Consider the following 23,145-nt stretch of genomic DNA (forward strand, 5'->3'; position numbering starts at 1 on the left):
GTCACATCACGCAGGTTCCACGAAGGAGGTCTATAGGGAACTTTCGTGAAGTAGTTTGCTCTAGAGGGACGAGCTGGTACTATCGACGGCGAACAGCTAGTGCCATCTAGAGAGTCGGCAACCCAAGTACAGCGTAAGTGATAGCGTAAATCGACAACCAGGAGTCATCAGAAAGAGAGAGAAACAGAGACAGTGAAGTGAATAAAAAGAATGGAAGCAAACAAAGAAAGACCATGGTCATTTACAAGAATGGGAAGAAAGTAATTAGAGAGAAAAATCTGTACAACATAAATGGTAGTGCCTTGCTAATTGAGGCTTTCGCTGGTTGCCTAAGGACAAAAACATACCGGAGCAAATGCTCGCAACAAAATTAGGCATGTATATGCTACAGCTAAATCCGGAGACCACTCCGTACACCCTAATATAATGCGACGGGATTCACCAGTGAGACGTGTACGTAACGTACACTTTCCAGAAGCGCTTGGATTTAGAGTGGACGGAAGCATCAACCGGTGAGCAGTCGAGGTAAGCAAGGCTCGTTTAGAGTATTAGTGTGGAAAAAATAAGGGAAGAGATTGATACGACTGGATCCGTTGCAGGCATAGGTAGTGTTAGGAATGGCCGTACGGGGTGGCAACGTGCCAGCTTTCAGCCCGCTGCACGTGTTCCAAGCTCACCAGACGAGGCGCCCTTCCGAGAACTGCGGATGACCGGCAGCCACGTGGCGCGCGGTCAGCTCAGGAATGTGGTACTCCGCCGCGCCACCCGGGATGGAGCACAGTTCTTCGAAGCCCTCGGTCTTCGACACCGAGAGCTCTGCGGCACCGCGAGTTCTACAAAGCCCTCTGACGTCGGCTCCGGAGCCTTTGTGTGTGTGCGCTCGAACTTGTGTGCATTAGTGTGTGTGGGCCGCACTGCGGGGCGGCGGCAAGTTTACAATGATTGGACGAACATTCCCGACCACTCGGACTCCGTCCACGCCGAACGATGACGTTGAACTATGACGTCAAGCGGAGAGCTTATAAGCAGCGTTTGCCGGCTGCTAGAGTGTGCTCGTGTCGTGCTCGTCGTTGGGAGCTGAGTGCTCGTTGTTATGCTCAATATGTAGTAGTGAGCTGTGTGCTCGAATGCTGTTTGCTGAACGTTAATCTTGCGGGCTCCATATGGGAGTCGCGCTAGACTGCCGATGTATGTCTTGCCTTAAAATATGTTAATATGTAAATAAATCCTGTTCACCGAATTCATCTCTACGACCTTCGACTCCTTCAAATGGTGGCAGCGGCGCGGTAGTCCGACGAATCTAATAGTAGTTATACAAGGTAGAGAGAGAAGTTTTGAGGAAGAGAAAGAAAGCTTAAGGCGATTTACATAAACTTGCTAGAATAAAACAGCATGCATGGCATACCTGATAAACTCAAGCTGGCTGGGTGACTAGTTGTCCCTGATCCATTTCAAAGGAGGCGGCAATAAATCGTCTTTATCATCATCATTATGATCACCGCACACTCTGGCCAACGCCGTCATTTTTCCTTCAGCCTCTTCTAGGGTTCAGTCGAGGCGCCACACCGGAAACGCTACTGGCACGCTCATCATTAGGCCATCGTTCCGATACGCCTCCAGTGCAAAGCTGTACCTCGCTATTGCTTTCAATGCGAAACAGGATTTTTTTCGGCGACACGCCAGTCACTTTTGTGCAGCTCAAATTTCGGAGTGCTCGAATAAGCTGCACCAGCTCAGCGGCCGAAACTTTCACTGGTGATGTAGCGCTATATGCGAGAGAAATGCGTGAGCAAGCACTACGTCGCTCCTCTTCGAGGTCCCTCGTCCGCAATTTAAACCGCGTTCAGCACATTGCAAAGGGTTGTTGGGGAGCACGGCTAAAGGTGAACAGTCGCAATGATCATGCCGTGACACACTCACAGCGGCAGCAGGAAGGTAGTAAGGTAGCTGCCCCGCCCTGTTTCCCCCCCACCCCCCCACCCCGGTGCAGCGTCACGATGCGCTTACGCTTTTGTAGCGAGACCTACACTTTTGAAAGCGAAATTGGCGTATTGAACGTCAAATTTCGCTATGAATAGTTCGGAATACAGACGCTTTAGAAGTATCCCAAAAATAGTGTTGTCCTAAAATACCACTGCCTTCGCGTTTCTTTTATTATAAAGCCATATCATTATTGGGAAATTCAAAAACTTAATTAGAAAATATTTGTTAACTATGTACTTGCTGATACTGCTTGTTCGCAGAAATTCCGCGCAGCGGAATGCGTAGAGCTCTTGTACAAGAAGCGCTGTGCATAATATGGTTTCATTAAAGTAACTGACCTTTTAACTTTAACGACCCGGTATATTATGCAGCCCTATTATACGGCTACTCCAGTAGTGGGGAAAAGTAGAGAATACTAAATAAGCAAACTACAAGGCAAACACAAGGCAATATTTGAAAAAAAAATGCCTCGAGCCAACGAACACAAGCAAGGAACAATATCTATTGCGGGAAACCAATTACACATTCCTAAGTACTTTCCTGTGGCGACTGAACGCTTATTTATTGGCGAGTAACGAACAGCACCGGACCGCGAATTCAAATGTTCTATTGTACTACATGGACAGAAAAACTACATTTAAAAGAGGTAATAGGAGCAAAAAAAGATTTCTTCGGCAATTCTGAGAATTGTCTACAAATGCGTACGCATTACTTGGCTCGGCTTTTACTTCGCTTTTGTTTACTTGCTTTTCCTAGCTTAAGCATGTCTACCCATCGCTTTTCCGCTGCGAAAGAAATTAAGTCCATGTAATGAACGGTGTAGCGATCAGTTGCCAAGAAGCTGCGTGGCCGTTCAAAAGCGGTCGTATTAATTGATCCGGAACGCCGTCACAACCAGTTTCACCACAGTTGCTCTTTCCATGTTTCTTTTTATATTTTATTCTCTCCTTTCCCTTTTGTGTTACGACACCTTGACGTAGTGAAGGCTACGTCATGAGTTTTCTTTAACGCCACCAATCATTTATTATTATTATAAAGCTATTAGATCATATATACGAATCAGTTATTCTTATTTTTATACTCAGCAGCCCCACAGCTGGCTTCTCTGCACACATACTCGTATTGCGGTAAAGTAAGCTTTCAAAGCGGCCTGACGAGAACGGTTTTTTCACTGATAATCTTTTTTTTTTTTTCAATTGTGCCTTATCGCTTATAAAGCTACCGAACATCGACGTTTACAGTAATATTACGAATAAGTGCTTAACTTCGAAAATTGCGCATTTTCGTGCAGATGCGTTACACTTTTCGAGTGACAGATTTTGCTGGGGTACTGGCCAAAGAATCCTTCGCATTAAAAAAAAAGTATTATGTACAGAACATGAGAACTGCAAGTACAACTTCATTTAACAAGCGTGATATGACCACAGTCACAACAACCGGAGACGTAGTTAAGGATGGCATGCAGAAATTTATGAGATTCAATGTGATAGTGCAGCAAGAGCTACTATCAGTAGGTTCAAAGGCTGTAGTGCTTGTGTCGGTGAAGAAAAACGCTTTCGTAAGTACGGTATAGGAACCGCTTCTTCGCTTTGTTGGTATGGGTAACAAACCACGGAGGCCTACTAAAAATCAGTAAATACGACAAGAGAGCATTAAACAGTGATGCTCACTATGATGGTGGGTTTGCTGGCTGCGTGCTTCGATTGCAGTTGGACGTAGTAGTCGAAGAAAGTTCGTAGGCCCATTTTCTTCAAAGTATCGTCGATGGTCTCATGGCTTTCTCCAGGGGAATGCTTGCTTGTCTTTGGCCAATCCTGAAAACCCAGCTCGCGAAGTATTCTTTGCAGTGATACTTGTAGCTGCGGGCTGTCATTTCCTAGGGAAGTGTTGGTTGTGAAAGATATTACAAGTTGACTTTGGAACAAGTACAATGCTTGTTTGCGTGACGCAGTGACGCAGCTATGACAAGTTGCTAGCGCTGTGGGAACTTCTATCACGTGTTTCACATAGACAATAATTGTTGTAACCAAAAGCCGGCATATCACGTATGGCAAGTAGGCCTTTAACTGCAAGAAGTAGTACCCTTTCTTCTTGGTCAGTAAGCAATTCAGCATTCAGACTCTTTTATAATTGTGTGCTGTTCTCTCTCAAAAAATTTTAGCTGGGCGGAAGTGCCTGGATCTTCTCATACACTCGTTTATTGAATGTATTTATTTCGCGAGAACCGTCTATCAAAAAAAAAGAGTACCAATCCATTTATTTGCGTCAGCAGTGTGTACCATACGGACTAGCTTTCCAAAAAATGTAGTTCACGCCAACTTACTTGTATTTACGCATGACCTGTAGGCAGCAGTGAATTTTCCAGCTGCACTCGAGCTCTCCTGTCCTCTAATTTTTTGGTACTTCAGAATTTCTAGAAGAAATATACAGCCAATCAAGCAGCGTTCTGTCTTAGTATTTCAAAACATTAGGCTACGCCTTATCCAACAAAATACAGTCATATCACTCATTCACAAAAGAACGCATAAAAAATGAGCCAGTTAGAGCATTTAGTTTACTCTTCGCATTATACAAAATAATCACTGAGGTAAGCTCGGCACAGAACTGATGCAGCACTTAATTGCAGCAAGCCCTGAGAGCAGGCTGGCTTTATCAAGAGGTATGAGGCAGTAGGTCACATCACCAGCCTGTTTTATGCACAATGCTGAAGGAAGGACTCTCCCAGCAATCTCAAATTACCCCTCTCTCGCACCAGCTCACCAGCCTTTCATTGCGACTTTCCTCATTTCGTCACACCACTTAATTCTCGGCCTTCCTCGATGGCCCTTCGATTGCATTGGCACCCGTTCTGTAAATTTAATAGCCAAGCGGCTATCTGCACTACACGAAACATGGCGTCATAAGCTTTCTTTTTTTTCTCGCTGTCAAAAAAAAACTGCGCATATCTCGCACACTGTGCGAATCGATGTTATGTGATGCACGGTGCAGGCAGCCGGCTCCGCAGCATTGCTAGGGGTTACGCAAAGAGTTACAAGGTTGACCATCGCGCGTGTGTGAATCCAGTATTTGTGTTTGTGATGCGGGTACCGTCAACTGCAATTACCGCGAAAGCGCGTGTACGTGACCAAAGCAGCTAGACGACTGCCATGGTCAAGTCGATTGCAGGATTTCTGCGAACGATCAAATTCATGTTAATGAGAGACACGGAGTGTTGAGATTGGTGAGAAACTGAGAAAAAAAACGCTCAGTGATGGCATCAGGTGGTATCACTCGTAGTATACAAGCCCGTGACCTGAGGGCGACAGTGGAATTCGATACAGCGTTGATGTTACCGGGACACTATGTGTACCAGGAAGGAGCAGGCCTCGTTTAAGTGGCCTGGTAACGACGAGAATGGCCGTGAAAGTCCGGTACGAACTTTGGGAGGAACGGGAGGTGGCGCCTTGGCGTTCGGAAACTCAATTTTAACGCGAAGCGTTAAGGAGCTCGTGTCGCAGAAAAGCCGGTGTCGTCGGCGTCAGTGTCGGCTTCGGCGGCGTTGGCCGTGAGCGATAAATCCCAGCAGGCATCTCATGAATAAAAAATGGCTGTGGCTTAGGTAAGGTTAAGCCCAGGATGCGAAGCATACTAGCCTTTATTTTAGTTGTTGAACCACTGTTTAGCCTGGTGAACTGCTGTTGCTTGGCTATATTTGGTTCGGCTAGACGAAGAAACAACTCATGCATTACTGCTTCGCCTTCAAGAGTGGAACGCGACAGCGTTCCCGTCGACCCGCCAAGGGGTGTAAGACAATGGGCTACAGGGCAGCGACTACGCGCCCCGCATTGGACGCGGTGAGCGTCGAGCAAAGCAGCGTTCGGCGCGGCAACGAAATGTGCGCCTGAGCAAGAGACGCACGCCTTAGAAACAGCTCGTTTCTAAGGCAACACCGCATTCACTAGAGGCGCTTTTGTACCGCTTTGAAGCATCGTATTCGTGCCTCAGTGGTAGCGTCTCCGTCCCACACTCCGGAGACCCTGGTACGATTCCCACCCAGCCCGTCTTGCAAGAGTTGAGCCAAAGCCACTTCTCCTCTGTCGTGACGTCACGGTGTCACGTGGTTTCAAGGCGACACCGCCGCGCCTGAGGAGCTGGGTTGAGCTCTCGTAATATGCTTCGCATAAAAACAACTTGCAAGATGGACTGGGTGGGAATCGAACCAGGGTCTCCGGAGTGTTAGACGGAGACACTACCACTCAGCCACGAGTTTTTTTTTTCGTTATTCAGACTCAGCCACGAGTTCGACGCTTCAAAGCGGTACAAAAGCGCCTCTAGTGAATGCAGTGTTGCCTTAGAAATGAGCTGTTTCTAAGGCTCAGGCGTGCGTCGCTTGCTCAGGCGCACCTTTCGTTGCCGCGCCGAACGCTCCGTTGCTCGACGCTCACCGCGTCCGATGCGGGGCGCGCAGTCTCTGTGCCGTAGCCGATTGTCTTACACCCCTTGGCGGGTCGACGGGAACGCTGTCGCGTTCAACTCTTGAAGGCGAAGCTTAAGCGTCCTCCAATCTTTTAATCGCTTTTTTGAACGGATGCAACCACCACCCAGTGTTCTGCTGCCGAGAGGCCGAGACCTTAGGCGTGCCACCTGGCTCGAGCACAGGTAGCACGCGATAGTCAAAGGCGAAAGTCGGATTACGAATCTACATGACGACGCAACGACCATCGTGGTATCCCGAACACAAGCATATATAGCCATCGGCCCAAGTTGGACAACTTGGTTCCCTGGGTTGGCGTAATTTCTTGTCGCGGTTATAATGTAATTCCATGCATGCATTGGTATCGTGACAAGACATTCACACGAATCATGTGATGGCTGGACATGCAGGCATGCCATGACATGCGCTGATGGCATATATGCCAATAATTTTGTGACACGCATGGCAGTATATGTCATTATTATCACAAATGCATGTATTGACAAGCATGTCCCGAATATATCCAGTCAAAGAAATGCGTGGCATGTCAATCATTCTATTCATGTCATGTCAAGCATGACATGTCAGCAATGTCATGACATGATAGTCATTAATGTCAGGTCCATTAACGAATGAGTTGTGTATCAGGATATTCATGACATGAATAAAGGACATATTTCATGTCGTTTCCTGACATTCATGTCATGACGTTAATTACGTGAAGCGATGGCATCATGGTAATTTTTATGCGAAGCATATTACGAGGGCTCAACCCAGCTCCTCAGGCGCGGCGGTGACCATGAAATCACGTGACACCGTGACGTCACGACAGAGGAGAACCGGCGCTCCAACTCCCGCCGTCGCTCGCGGCGTCGCGCCCCGCATCGGACGCGGTGCTCGTCGAGCAACGCAGCGTTCGGCGCGACAACGAAATGTGCGCCTGAGCAAGCGCCGCACGCCTGAGCCGACGCCGACGACACCGGCTTTTCTGCGACACGAGCTCCTTAACGCTGTCGCGTTAAAATAAAGGCTAGTATGCTTCGCATCCTGGGCTTAACCTTAGCTAAGCCACAGCCATTTTTTAAGTAGATATGTATCAGAATAAGTGAGACGAGACATGCGTTCATTCCTGACAGGAACGACATGACTTGCTCTACATGTATGATAAAGGTTATAAACAGGGATAATGTGCCTTAGAAAGGCTGGCCAACGTTTCCATAGGGGAACCTATCTTCGTCAAAGGCGGCCTCGTCATCCTCGGCCTGTTAGTTTTAAAGGGTTAGTGCAGTGACGTCACGTGCGGTTGTCAGTGGCGGCTGGTTGTAGAGGGAGAGACTTCAAAGAGAATGAGCGCTGTCGCCTGACGTCTGTGAGCGTGGTTCCCAAGACGAGGAGACAAGAGTGGGAGAGTGGTGGGAAGGCGGGCAGAAAAGAAAAAAAAAGAAAGGGACAAAAAAAGGGGGAGATATCAAGAGGAAGAAAAAGAAAGAACAAGAAAAATAGAGGGCCATGGGAGGGTGTTGGGGAAGCGAGAGGTTAGGGAGCATTCAGGGGTGTCGTTGGCGGCATGTTTTTGTGGTCGCCTGTGACGAAGATAGGTCCTCCTACCGAAACGTTGGCCAGCCTTTCTGAGGCACCTTGTCCCTGTTTATAACCTTTATGCCAGAGTGTGCTATTCCATCTGCCAGTCCCTTTCTTGGTTTTGGATTTTCATACATGTATTGTCATTATTGTCATGTCGTGGCGCACATTCATGTAATTCATGGCACTCATGCCGACATGCATGTAGTTTATGTGATAACATTTATGCCATGTCATTCATGTCGGATGTGTACACATGTCATGTCATTCATATCAAGATACAGATCGAGTTTAGAAATCGATCTCAACGGCATCGTATGTCATTTATATGATTTTTGTCGTGACATACATGCAAGAAAAACATGTGATGTCATTGATAATATGGCATGTCATGCATGTTATGTATGCATGCATGTCATGCCCCACAATGATATTCTGATATATACGTAGCTGAAGAAACTACCACGTAGGGGGCGAGATAGATACACTCTGAGCGCCTGAAGTTCGTAAAGAATGCTTCGCATTAAAAAAACACACTCAGCACCGATTCAGATTTCCTGCAACAATTGATTGAAAACCTTAGCCGGCAAAGCGAAAGAGCAAGTTTGAATAATAAAGTGTAGAAGTGTAGTGATGTGTAAAAGCGCGGTAATGAACGATAAGGAGAATTCATGATTGGCAGTCAACCTCTAAATAATTGCAAGAGTACCTTTATTTAGGCCACTTACTCACGGTTACCCTGATCATAGGAAGGAAAGTTACAGAATAAAATGTGGTTTGGAGCGCATAGGGTAGGATTACCGATCCATGACTGGCAGGTTACCGCTCCTGCTGAAAATAAAAGTTTACGATCGCTGCATTCCACCAGCACTAACATGCAAGGCAGAACCTAAATTACAAAGAAGCTCGAGAACAAGTCCGGGAACACGCAACAAGTGATGGAAAGAAAATGGTCAGACGCAGTCTTAAGTGACGGAAAAGCAGTGGTGTGGAATATAGAGCGAACGGAGGTAGCTGATATTCTAGTTTACCTTCATAGAAAAATCGAAGTGGATCTCGCACCTATCATCAATCCGGTTTTGAGAGCACTGCATAGTGTAACCAACACTTATCAGACAACCTTCAACGATTTCAATAAGGTTGTCACTTCTACACATGTATACGAGCTGTTGCAGCTGTCATAGTTCTCTACACAAAACCAGAAAAAAGTCAAGGTAATAAGAAAGACAAGGAGCCGCACCATTCTTAATTTTATTTTTTTTCATCCTTGCAAGAAGTATAAAAAATGCTAGACAGGAATGTATTAGGAGTAAGGACAATCGGAGAGCTTATCGGCAACCTTATGGATACAGACAACATTGTCCTACTAGGCAACTCCGGGAATGACTTACAACAAATTATTGAGTCCTTAAACCGGGGAAGTCTAAGATTTGAGGGAGAGGTACGCGAATAGGGCACTATTCCATTCGTTCTTCGAATCGAATAGTCGGTATTCGTAAATGCCAGTATTTTTCGAAAAGCTTTCGAATAGCGGAAATTCTTCAGTGTTCGCTATCAAACATAAAATTGATGGAACAGTCCTTCGATTTCTGCTTGCCGGCCATTGTAGACCTAGAACTCCAGACATTTCGTAGGAAAGCACGCAGTACATTGCTCAGGAAGTCAGGCATTTCGTTCTGAACTGCGACAATTCTCTGTCTCCGAAGAGCCTTTGGCTATGCGAAGAAACTGCTTAGTTATTCCGAATGCTCTACTTCGACATCTAGACGGCGTTTTATAAGCTGCATTGTTTCTTCCGGCAGAAACCTGCTGGCATTGCAGGTACTAGAATATAAAAGTTGTTTCATATAAATGGCGAGAACGGCTGCTTTTATTCTAAAAAAAACGTTAAATATTCGGTTAGATTAGATTGCCATCTAGATCTATGGGTTCGTTTTCAAATCATACTTAAAAAATTACCGACGATTACGTTACTTCCTAATGCGAAATTTGAGCGCAGCAAATAAGCTGTTTCACCTTTTCGATAGATTGAGGCAAAGAAATCGAGCAACACATTTATGCGCTATCACAGAATTTTTTTTTTTTTCACACGTATTCCTTTAACAAAGACTCCACTAACAGTTCTTGACAGTCATGAAGGAAGCTTTGTGGTCGGAGAAATAGACTGATATATGTTCGACTTGGTACACCAATGCTTGATTCTCAAAGACGTTCACAAAGACGTTCACAACTGGGCCCTTAATGCCATATTGGCCTCCGCCGTGCATCAGTCGTCGCTCTTGCATGAATGGGATTCGCGGAGACACGAGTCTTACACTCACCGCATTAAGTTGTGGAAGGTGCGCTGGCCTCGAGGGATATTTGTAACCGTTTGTTGTCGAAATAACAACCAAAACAAGCGCGAACCAGACCGACCCAACAGAACGAAACAGGCGCGGGCGAGAGCTGTGGCGCGAGCAGACGATAGTACGAAACGAGCGGATCGGCTGAGACCAGACACGAGTGGGCATCGAGCCGTAAGGAGGGTCTGCATGACACCAGCATCGCGCGCGCACGTCACTGAAGGGGCCGCTCTCATTGGCCTCCGCCATTCGCGGCTCGCGTCCTTCGTCTCCCACTCCAGCGAAGGGGGGCGGAGCTGGTTACGAGGCCGACGCCGACGACGACGCGAAACTATATATAGCTATATAAACAAAAGGCGTGCATTCGCACGCCTTTTGTTTGAAGACTAACATGGAAGAGAACAATGTCGAATTTATCGAAGACCGCGAATGAAAGTTTGTGATTGTTCGCTTGTTCAAATTGCACGGAAGTGTATCTTTGCCTTGGACAACTAGTCACAGAGGAGCCGGTTCATGAGAAGGAAAAAATTCAATTAGCTAGTAACGCACAAGGCAGGCACTCTAAAATTGCGGAAGGCATCTCGCAAATCCTATTCTTCAAAAAAAAAAAACAGTGCAGCAGTTGTAGCTATAGCGGTGTATTGAAAATCACCTATAGCAGGTAGCACAATTTTAATCCTTGAAATGTACTGCTCGATAAGGCTGAGATTGCCCTCACAAATTCTCAGTTGACTAATTAACAAACTGTAGCTGTCATTCTTTTTAATTACTTCCCAGGATATATTGCTATTGATATACTGGAATTACTGTTACTCTGCCAGTACTAACCTATGGGGATGAAAGTTGATAAAAACAGAAGAAATAAGGATCGGCTAATAACCGCGCAACAAGCGATGAAATAGAAAGCAATAGCTGCAACGTTTACGAACAGGAAGACTGCAGTTTTTGTCAGAGAGTAAGGGCGAAAGGCTGATATTCTGCTTGAGAGTTTGGAGAAGGAAATTAGGTTTGGCAAGTAACATAACACCAAACGAGCAGCAGTGGCTCGTTAGGGTAACAACACAATTGTCAAAAGGAGGATGGCGCCGTAGAATACGCCAGAGCACTAGGTAGCGCAATGAAGTTAGGAAACACGCAATTTAGGGCGGGATTTGCCGGCTCAAGACTGGGGTAAATTTTATGTCGCAGGGAGAGGCGTACATTCTGCAGTGCACATAATATAGGCTTATTATTACAACTCAGCAATGCGAAGTCGATGCGATAAATGTCTACAATGATTACGTACCTTGAAGAGCTTTGATCGCGGATCTTCTCACATTTGAAGGGGGTAGCACCTTGTTTTCCGCTCTTTGTCCGCATACGTAGCCATAGAAATCGTCGCAGGGCCTCGACTTTCCCAAGCCGTCGCTTATTATGTCCGCTAGGGATATAAGTGTTGCATGTAAAAATGAGCCGGAACCAACAAAAAACAAACCTGGCAATGCGACGATGGCCAAGGAACTCTTCGTCAGCTCCTTGAGTAGCTCCCGTATTATGACCAGATTTACTTCTAAAATATTGTATTTCGTGTTAATTGCGACTAGTGATAGAGATGCTGCTTGTAAAACAGTGAGACACACATTATTTGTTGGGAAGGTGGTGTTTATAAGCATTATTTCTTAAACATAAGGATTATTTTTGCCCTTTATAGCTCTCTCAAATTCGATAGGTAGAACAGTTGTGATTAAGCAGCAGTTCTAAGTATCGTTGACGTAAGGTCCACAAGCCTGAGTTAAAGGCGAGGAAGCCTGAAAAGTGTAAGCGGGGCTATATCCAAACTGAGGACAGTCGAAACGGACACAAAAAAGCGCAGAGGAAATGTAAGTACCAGGATCGTCCGCTATGTTGTTTAGCTTTCAAGAATAATGTCGATAATATTCTCCTGATCTTTCTAATTCTCATTTATTTGCTTGCAATTAGGGAACATCACTGATCATTCTAAAACGTTGCTTAGTGTTCTGTTTATACACCACTTCATGCGGCTCAAGTAGTAAGTGACGGATATAGCGGACATAAACGAAGCATAAATTCACATTCACCGACATTTGCTTATTTCTGAACTTTTTTTTGTAGGCCCAAACTTGCGCAAAAATTTTACGACTAAAGTTAGGTAATGGATAACAACATAGCTCTTACCAAGGGCAATGCATTGTGGCTTCCAGCAAATATCACGAAATTTGGATGATCTTGTACGGTCTACAGAAGAAAAAAAGAAAGATTGCTGTAAAATGCTTGTTCCACATATAACAGGCTGTCGAAAGAATTCCAGACTATTTCATCTTTTCGACGTAAAGTTATCAAGTGGGTTTGCGTGATTAAAATATTCACGCCTCGAACACAGAATGCACTAAGAATAAGTCGATTCAGGGAGTATAATAGCCGTGGTGTCTCCTAGTCGTACAGTCTCATAGTCCCACGGGGCTCCTTGGACTTAGAGGGGTTTTAGGGGCGCACTCCGAATTCATTTTTACTACCTGGGGTTCTTTAACATGCACCTAAACGTAAGCACCTAAATGTAAATACGCAATATAAGACGCGAGGCAATAGTAAAGCTATAGTACGAGGTACGTGGGCAAGGTTCAGAGGGTTGCGGAGTTTCACTGATCTTCACTGCGTCAACGACTGAAAAACTGCCAACGCTGCTTCGAAACAGCATTGGGCACACAATGTGTCTTAAATCTTTCTGGTTGATTGAATAGTAGGCTGCAGAGTACGCGAGGCAATTTTAGACATTTTTACGGGAACTTGCTAAATGAACGAGACACAAGTTGAACCCATCAAAAAAAAAAACAAAAAAAGCAGACGAATATGTTCGGCACACCTCCAACATGGCACCGTAAACAATTATCTGATATTGCAATGGCTCTAAGTGTCCGCTTTGTCGCACTACTCCAAAGAGTGCACGTAATAGTCACTGATAAGTTTAATTCAGATGTCAACTATTGGGGCTTACAAACGAACAGTCCTGACATAAGAGAAAATTAAGTGAGCATAAGTCTGCATGTCACTGTTTGTCATCAATGTTTCGTGGCACTTGCACAAAGTGTAAAATATTCTTCTCACTGAACCATAACATGGATGTATATTAACATACTTTTTTCAGCTTTCTTCCGTTTTCTGTTTCTCACTCTTTCTGTTTTTCACAAATATCTTCTTTGAGGGCTTTAGCACAATATATGATACACCGTCGTTTTACACAATAATATTTTTACATATTTTACTCCCCTCATTACGGCATGCAGCTTTCATGGTGTACAAAAGAGTCGAATGCTTGAGTGTGCTTGTATCAAGCCATATACAAAGAGTAGAGGTGTGAAAATATTCGAAACTTTCATAACAAATCGAACAGGCACTATTCCTAAATGCGGACATTTTTCCAACACTCTTATTGAATATTTGTGAACTTCAAATGCGCCGAAATAAAGATAACATTGGAGCAGTAGTATAATAAATTTTCCCCCTCGCGGGCACAGCATAGACTCAAAACACAAGAGCTTGCGCAGCGGAACAGGCTACGTCACTTAGGTAACCATACTTTAAAGGTTTTACAGCGATCATTCACGCTCTCTGAAGAGCCCTGTGCTTGTGAAGAAGCCGCTTGTTCGTTCCTAATGCTCCATTTGTGCTTTAAGTAAACAACGCTTTGTAACGTACTACGTAATCACAGAAACTTACTCACTTTAAGCATACCGGAATGGGACCCTAGCTTTGTATTGGTCGTGATAACGGCTATTCATTATTCGAAATGTATTTCCCAGTCGATTCGATTCGCTTCTTATGCACTATCGAGCATATTCTATTCGGTCTCGAAAATCACTTTTCACACACCTCTAGAGAACAGGCAGACAAGCTGCACAGACCATATGAAATTGGACGAGACGACCGGCATCACGACACCTGCCACTGCGCGACAGATGCGAATAACCACTCTGCGAGTTTATATAGCCACGCTCTGGAGTCACATGACTCGATCGGATAGCAGCCATAGCGTTTTCACAAATTAGGACCAATTGGTTGGTACATAAGAGATTTATCTGTCTATACTTAAGCGGCTGATGAAGTTGCACAGAAATTTTGTTGAGGATACCAAAGAAACGAAGAAATTTCGCTTCGTGCACAGTATCGACAACTTCTAACTTTGTCGTATAAGGACCATTTCTGTGAAAATCGAGAACTCGGTCTTTGAACATAAACAGTTAAAAAAAAGTATTTCTAATAAAAAGATAGATTTTTTCATTGAATGAAATTTTTTGTAGCAAAAACAAAACATTCCGCTTTTTTTCTTTGTTTTCTAACACTTATTTTTTTCAGCGTATATTCGGATGCATACCTCGTACTTGCATATACATGGATGAGCGCTGCTAATGAAACTGTGTGCAAGTTTTATGGCGCATGTGCACTGAAATCATTCAGTGCCGCAATTTATTCGTTTTTTTTTTGCGCGCTGCATTTAAGCTGGTGCTGCAGGTAGGCGAGCTCACGCCTGATATGGCAATGGTAAGTATTACAGCCTACACCAAGCCAACCAGCACAGTGCGGGCTAGCACACTCCGCACCTCAAGCAGCGCTTCTTTACCATGAAACGACCTTACGGTTGCCTGAATTCTGTGCCACCGGATTGGAGACATAAGCGGTGCCTTCGTAAAAGCAGCGCTGTACAGAAACAGTCTTGAACAAATTGCTAGACAACGCTGTGCTACCGTACTTCTGTGCAGCGGTACGAAGGGACGCGCGCTGGAGAACTTTGTGTTGCCATGCGTTATTCACTCGTAGTTCGCTTTTATTTTTTCCTGTCGTCACCGCGATCGTTCGCACTGGGTTAAGTGTTAAGCGTTGAATAAGTGTTGAAGACGTTCTAACATCAGCAGGGCGTCGTCCACGCATCAAATACATAAGGTTAATTGAGGTGTGCCATTAAATATACACAGCATCATAGCAGAGTAGAGAAGCTCGCGGAAACGTCGACGCAATATGCGCGGATACAACTGTCGCATAAATGTTTCTATTAGCTTTTTCAACTAAGGGTTGGCTTTAGTCAGTTAGCCGATCTTATTTGAGTGCATGATTTTCTGAAGTGTGGATTTCTTTCTTGTTACTTTCTTTGGAAAGGAGGGGAGGGGGTTATCTATCAAACTGTAGAGATTATTCTTTCCTGCTGCATTGAAGCCTTAACAAAGTTCTTGTTTGCTTTGTCCTATATTTAGGAGCAGATTTCACATGCAAGATCACCGTGATTACCTGAATGATGTACCCTCGAACGATGCCAACGACTCTTGCTGGCTACATGCGCTTTAACAATGACAGGTGAACACCAGCTGGCGTATCCTCAAAGCTACGTATCTACTGTGCAGACGTGCACAATAGATATGTGCACATCAGCATAGAAACGGCACTAAACCACACCACACAATCTGGTAAAAGACAGTACTGTCTTTTACTCCTATTTGTAATTTGGTTTAGTGTTATTTATATGAAGATGAAGCTGTACCAACAGAGGCATCAAGAGAGAGAGAGAGAGAGAGGAAGGCAAAGGAACGACCTGGAGGTTAACCAAAGATGATCTCCGGTTGGCTACCCTGTACTAAGGGAGGCGCAAGGGGATGCGATAGGTGAGAGAGAGAAGCATAAAAAAGAAGAAAAACCTAAACACACAAACGCACGTACACAGGAACTGTTTCTGTGGGCACTGTCACGCAGCCCGCATAGGTGTTCCTAGTCTTACACAATGTCACCGTACAATCCTACGTCAAACAGTGTACAGTTACAATTTGTGAGAATGTCCCGTGTCTTTTAAGTACCGCAGCAGCGCCTTATAGCGGATCGCGCTGATGTTCGCGTAGGTCAGTTTCCAAGGATCTTGTTTTCTGATATTGGGCGCTTGTCCAGCTTGTCTAGAGTGGCTGAGAGGACTGCACTTTACGCGTTGAAACGAGAGCACTGACAAAGAAGGTGCGCGATTGTTTTACTGCACCCGCAGAAATAACAAAGTGGGCTGTTGGCCATTCCGATAAGGAAAGAGTACGCATTTGAAAATGCTACTCCAAGCCATAGACGGACTAGAACGGTGCAGTCACGTCGTGGAAGCTCGGGCGGAATAAGGAGCTGTAAATTAGGGTACAGGGTATGAAAGCGTGCACTTGTGAACTCGGATGAATTCCAGTAAGCTATTATAAGGTCACGCGCAAGTGCGGAAAGCTTTTCGCTGCGTCGGCTCTCGAAAGAGGAATGGCAACGCAGTTGACGCCGTCATGGGCAGATCGGGCAGCTGCGCCTGCTCGATCTTTGCCATGTATTCCACAGTGACTGCACAACCACTGATATAATATATCACGTCATCCGTCAACTATGCGATGGTGGACTTCTCTGATCTCTGCGACGAGCTGCTCATGTGACCCATGACGCAGTGCTGAGACTCTGTAAGACTGCTTTGGAATCACAGAAGACTGACCATGCATGGGGTGGTTCCTCCTGAATGAAATGAAGAGCCGCACGCAGGGCTACCAGTTCAACAGCTGTCGTTGATGATACATTTGACGTTTTTAGCTGTATTTTGACGGATCTTGTTGGTATCACCACAGCGACAGCTGAACTTGCAGATGTGACTGAGCCATCGATGTAGACGTGTACGCGGCCACTGTGCACCTCATCATCAAGGCATCAAGTTCTCCTCCTGCGTCTACACTCTGCGACAGCATGAAATGGCACGCTTAATCTGCATTCAAACAGGGATTCCTGCAAACCTGTAATCCAGAATATTATTCGATGCTATTTTCTGGGCAGCTCTCGCGTTCAAGATAGCCCGTGTGGAGCTTTCTTCTCTTTCTTTTTTTTTTATTCGCAACATGTCACCGGTTCCAACGCTAATCTGTGCAGGCATAATGGGAGAATGAAAGAAATCGAGCACGGCAAACAATTTATTTATTTATTTATTTATTTATTTATTTATTTATTTATTTATTTATTTCCAATACACTCAGGGTATAAATACATTACAGAATTACATTACATTACATTATAATTACATTACAGAATTATAACGACCAGGGTTTGCTCTGCTCGATTTCATTATTTGTTTATCAACCGCCGTTCACACCCGACTGATCCAGGGTATAATTTAGAAGTACTGACTGTTGGGCGTTTCGGTAATCCATACTCAGGAAAGAGTGGCGCAGACTAACAGGGAAGAGAAAGAAAACACGAAGAAGGGGATAACTTGGCCGGATCAACACTTTCATCACTAATGTAGCGCAAGAAAGAATAATAGCATTGAAATATAGAGTCGTTACATTATCGAGGCCTGGTTTTGTGTTTCACCTGTAGCGCTGAGAGGTTCCGAGGTATAGACGAAGGCTTCAAACGATCAACGTTCGTGTAACGAGATGTGTTTCTGCGTACTCGTATTCGTCAGGACTTGCCTTCACCCCGACGAAGTACCCATGCGGCGACCGTATTTTAGTGGGGGCATAAAACAAAACCGCTAGTCTACACAGGTTTGGGCGCACGTTAAGGAAGCTCGGCTGGTAAAATTTACACCGCAGTCTTCTACCATGGCATGTCTCATAATCATGTCGTGCGTTTGGCGCGTAAAAGAGCGTGCAAGTCCCGGTGTCTAAACGCTAGCATTAGATGCAGCTCTTCTTCGACCGCTGTTAATCAAAAGTTGTTGGGCAGTGATGTGCCTTATAATGAACATCATCACCTTCATCCGAACAGTAACGGTTTAGAGTTACCCGCTGTTATATGCGGACCTCTAAGCACGCCTGAGAAGACTCTGAGCTTGAAATTGATCACATTCCAGGTAACCCGGCATACCTATGGCACAAGTCTAGTGGCCAGCAGGATAATTTTGTACTGTGTGGCTTCCAGGTTTGACATCAGAACACCAGCATCTTGAGAGATTGGCGTCAAATTTCATTTAAAAGTGATTGCGCGCACACTTACGCTTTGACGCAGGCGTGGTAGTCCTTGATTTCCCTGCTTTTCTGGTGGCGCTTTCTACGCTTTCATTAAATTCTGGCGCTGTTGTCCACGCTTCCGGGGGCACAACTTCAGCGTGTTTGCGTTCAGCTGGAACAGAAATTGGAGACCAAGAATTATTAATTAGGCCCACTTTCAGCGCGTGTTTTGTACTTTCCAGTATGTTTTGCGCAAAGTGTACTTGAGGCAAGAAGTGTATAAAAACCATCCAACGCTATTATTATTGTTTGCTGCTCGACATCCTTTTTCCGCGCGAGCATCAGGATATCTTTACGATACAATCGCTCTATTGTAGTGACGATATTCCCATTATGGAATCCAAATACAACCGGTTTATGCACATATGAGAACGAACTGTCCATGCAGCATCGCTTCTAAACAATAAGTTATGAGCAGTACACCTAATAAGGCAAGCAAACAATATTGCTGTTTCATTTATAGGTGTATACACATACAAAGGTAAATTTGTAGCTTTCATTGCCGGTTGCCGAGGTGTTTCGTCAGTTCTAAATAGCGTAATCGCAGGTGCATATATACATAAATAAGGACGAGACTGTATAAACGGTCCCCGCTTTGCCTATATATGAGCGGCACCGTGACCCACAGGTTCGCTGGCTTCACAAGTAACACTTGGGCTAACTCGACGGTCATGTCGCTGAAGTCTCGTAGTGTTGTTCGAGGTGATTTTTATGGAATACAAAACCGGCTTCGTATTTGCCTTTCCTTACAAGTGGCAAAGCATTCAGTACTCTATTCCATATTCGGAGATCTCGTTATTGGGACCCTCCTACCCCCGACATCACATCGGGTCGCGCTTAGTGGAGCCGACGTGAGTACCACCACGTCGGTATCTCGGAGGCCGTGCCAAACGTTGGTTTTTGCAGCGCTTGGCCAAGCGTTACAAGTTTGGCAAGCACTAAATTGACTGTAATGTCTGTGCATCGCTTTCTAACATTGCACGGTAAATAAGAGCGCACTAAGCGAGAGCTCACAGACGCTCCAACGTGTTTTTTTTTTTTTCACTAAGATTATTCTACGTGTCGCGTGATCCACATTCCGGGTGGTTTAAAGAAGCTCCTTTGTGCTGTTTGGATCCGCACATTCAATACAATGACAAATGTAAAAAACCTTCGCCCCGAGCGGCGTTTGCCTTCTCCTGATTCGTCTGTGCTTCGTCGTGAACACAGTAGAGAAAACAAAATTGTGCATGCCGTGTCCCTATCCAAAAGTAAAAGCCCAGAAATGAAAGCGAGAGGCACGAGGTACCGAGGTAGGAAAAAGCCTCGTTTTTTTTTAATTACAGCCTATGAAAATATTCATATAACAGCGACACGCATGCTTCCTGTGTGCGCATTTATGTACGATTCATGTATTCCGTTCAAACAGAGCACAAGAAACTAACACTTTCGCTACCACCTCCTAGGGAAATATAAGAAGGTAAGTATTGGGAGTTCCACTGACAAAATTTATTACATTATAAGAACAATCGCGTCAATTTCGTGTGGTTTTCGAAAATAATAAATCGACTATCCGCTGTTTTGTACACTCAATATTCCAGTATATTTATCCGAATGTTATTATTTATCTTGTTTCAAGAAAAAAAAACGGTTTGCTACATACCATGTTGCAGAATCAGGTTGCTGCGGTAGCCGAAAATTATCCACAGCACCCACAGAAGCAATAGCGCAGCCTGCAGCAACTTGCTCTTTTGTCCAGATTGCCCACACATGCAACGTCGAAATAAAAATGAGTACATTAGCAGCAGCCTTCCAAACTGTTTGCTGAAAAATAGGGAATATGTATTTTTTTATGCTTACACTAAAACAGCCCCGGGTCGTGATCGTATACTCAAGACACGCAATTTCACTCCTGAATCGAATGTGTACCACAGCTTTGTCGCACTGTGTTTGCCCATTCTGATAAACGGAGTGTTTTCTTTTCTTTGTTTTTTTGGACTGTACAGCAATCTAAAAATCGCCGGTTGCAGGTTGCATAATTCCAGTGCTTGAGTTGCGTTAATCAAAGAGGTGGAAGTTACTTCCTCGAAAAATCAAGATGCACAGTTGGATAATATGTGAAAAATACAAATGACGTTATGGACTAATTACTAATGGCATATATTGCAATTTGCAAATTGAAATTCACAATTTACATTTAGGTGCACGTCGACCAAACCCAAGTGGCCGAAAACTTATTCGTAGTCACTCGATATGCCATGACTCATATTCAGATCGTATAGTTTTGGTATGCAAATCCTCAGAATTACTTTTTTTTATTATTCCCAACTCCAGTTCTGAAGTGACCTGCGCATAGAGAAAGAGAGGGGCAAAGAGGAAAACGTAGGGAGGTTAACCAACAACGTGTCCGGTTGGCTTCCCTGCATTGGGGGAGGGGAAGAATAGATCAGAAAGAAAGAGAGGGAAAATAATAAACAGTAGTTGTAAACACACTCGCATAGGTATGTTCGTTATCACAAGCGCTCGTACAGGTAAGTAGCCTTCTCCAAGAAGTGCTCTCCGATTAAACGAGCAGGCCTAGCAGTTGCATCAGTGGAGCGTTGCATAGTTCATCAAAATAAAGGCAAAAAAGGCGACTACTCTTAATCAATGAGCCATTTTTAATCACCGAAAAAATAACGTGATATCACCCTGTCAAAAATGGTATTTGTCCATTCAGGTAGATAAGTTTGCATACGGCAGAGCATGTATCCTTATCGGCGAGCCTTATGCTGTGTAAGCTGGTGAGGAATCACATCAGACGCCCGCGTTCAATGTTTTATCAACCGAAGCTCATGCTTAGATGTCTTCATTGCCATACTTAAAACTTGCAGTACGTATCTAAGCCTCCTTTCTGTATACACAGCAATGCTGCAGCACAAAAATTTGCATAGAAACTTGGAACGACTGGACTATAATTTTTGTTGAAAATAATCCCCGCTATGGAAGTGACGGCGAAGCGTAAAAACACAGACGAGGCTTTTTTTGTGTGTGCTATCACCGTTTGTTTTTCGCGCTATGCAGTTATAATAAAAAAATCTTGGTAATTTTTTTTTCTCTCTGCAGATATTAGCGAGCATGCGCGACGTTTCTTTCGTATATCAAACTGCGTTAATTCTAATTCCACGGTGAACTTATCTCGCTATCGCCACCTGCTTGCCCGCAGGTATTTCGGTATCACTCTCATAAAAAGCGGAGAGAGATCGAACTGTTTAGCTTTCGATCGCGCACTGATGGCCACAGATACCACGAACACGATCGATGCCGAGGTCCACGCTGAAGAACTTACGCTAAGACTTACGCTAAGACTTACGCTAAGACTTACGCTAAGACTTACGCTAAGACTTACGCTAAAGCAACAAGCGGACGTAGCAATACAAAGGTGACAACTTGTTCGTTATGTACGACATCAGCGCGCTAGGCACGCAAGTAAACGTCCGATTCATTGCAAATGAACGCAGTTGTAAGTACAGCGTCTGTCCTCGTCTTTTTGTGTGTTTCTTTTCGCGTTACGTGCTGGTCATATTAATAATAATAAAGACTCAACCCATCCTAACGTCTCGTTGCCTACTATTTCTCATCTCCGCGCAGCTCCCACGTTGACTCCGAAATAAGTTGTCCTAAATGTCACAATAACTTTCTTACTTACGCTATCCTAGCTAGCGCGGTCACAATCATTATCAGACTCGCTTTGAGGCATGTTCATCGAGTTATTTTTGTGGTCACCAGGTTCCCCGACCTCTCCAAACGCTGTCCAGTCAACTCTCCCATGCTTCCGCCAACTTCGTCCGATGTCTGACCTTTCCCAACGACTCCGCGTTAACTGCGCACATACAAGCGACTTGCATCTCAGCTGTTTAAAGTCCACCACCTGTATCTCAAGAATAGCCGCCTACGTAACGAAACCTATGCCGACATCCATGCTAAACACCGCTTCATTGTGCTTTCCTGTGAAAACGGAATGCGCACCTGACAATACAGACACGGTCGAAAAAAAGCAACGTTTCTCAAACTATACATGATATGCTTCCTTCCAAATGACAGCGTACGTTTTTTTCGAAGTTCAACATCAACCTTACAGAAACACCGCCACGTTCAAGCACCATATTTAAGTTTCAGTGTCCTACTGTGAGACGTTTTCCTCGGTTTCACCTTGCACGAGATATTATACGGGTTCGCGGAAACGTGGGGATTATTCCAAACATCTGCATCCCACTGAGTCGAGGTGCCAAAGTTTACGAACTAAAATCTCAAACACTTACGGTTGTCGTGCAAACGTCGGCACGGGTTTTCGCTGCAGACATGTTTCCGCCTCGGCTTACAGCCTAGCGTTTACATGCGCGGAAGACCTTTGTATCCAGACGGCGCTGTCTCCACGATCACGCTTGTTCCCATGGCATCGCAGCCCGCAAAAGGTGGGCAGTTGAGTTTACAATGGATCATCCATCAGTTTGAGAACGGGGCTGCCGGTTGTGCTTTCCGTTCGAGGACATTGTTATTCACATGCTTAGCACGTGACATGAAAGCAATTTAGCGGCTGACCTGATTCAGCGAAGTAACTGTGGCGCGATATTTGAATGCCATTAGCTCATCTCCCAGCTGTAACGCACTCGCAGCCGAAGAGAACACCGCCACCGAGACCTGGGTTAAACGGTGTAGAAATTAATTTTACACTGATACATAGGATGTTATATTCACGCAGTCTAGCTGCCAGGAAATTTGATAATTTCATCCGTCTCATTATATATATTGCTTCAAAATACTCTGTACGTCT

At 44.7% G+C, this 23,145-nt stretch overlaps 1 protein-coding gene across 3 annotated transcripts in view; it reads right to left on the reverse strand.

Annotated features, from left to right (window-relative positions):
- Positions 1-22,765, reverse strand: part of LOC135910237 (neprilysin-2-like) — a 55,284-nt gene extending 32,519 nt beyond the window's left edge. For 2 of the 3 annotated variants that reach the window (XR_010566955.1, XM_065442288.1), the window contains exons 1-7: positions 22,634-22,765; positions 19,996-20,080; positions 18,340-18,465; positions 12,535-12,594; positions 11,645-11,779; positions 4,307-4,396; positions 3,654-3,859 (exon numbers count right to left, since the gene is read on the reverse strand). Coding sequence is in view for 2 of the 3 variants with exons in the window: in XM_065442288.1 (XP_065298360.1) it covers positions 3,654-3,859; positions 4,307-4,396; positions 11,645-11,779; positions 12,535-12,594; positions 18,340-18,465; positions 19,996-20,080; positions 22,634-22,675 (744 nt within the window). In the remaining variant the exon portion in view is untranslated. The remainder of the gene's footprint in view (positions 1-3,653; positions 3,860-4,306; positions 4,397-11,644; positions 11,780-12,534; positions 12,595-18,339; positions 18,466-19,995; positions 20,081-22,633) is intronic. The other variant, XM_065442290.1, reaches the window with a different exon arrangement.
- Between the last annotated feature and the right edge of the window lie 380 nt (positions 22,766-23,145).

Source organism: Dermacentor albipictus, chromosome 10 (assembly GCF_038994185.2).
Source record: "Dermacentor albipictus isolate Rhodes 1998 colony chromosome 10, USDA_Dalb.pri_finalv2, whole genome shotgun sequence".
Taxonomy (NCBI): Eukaryota; Metazoa; Arthropoda; class Arachnida; order Ixodida; family Ixodidae; genus Dermacentor; species Dermacentor albipictus.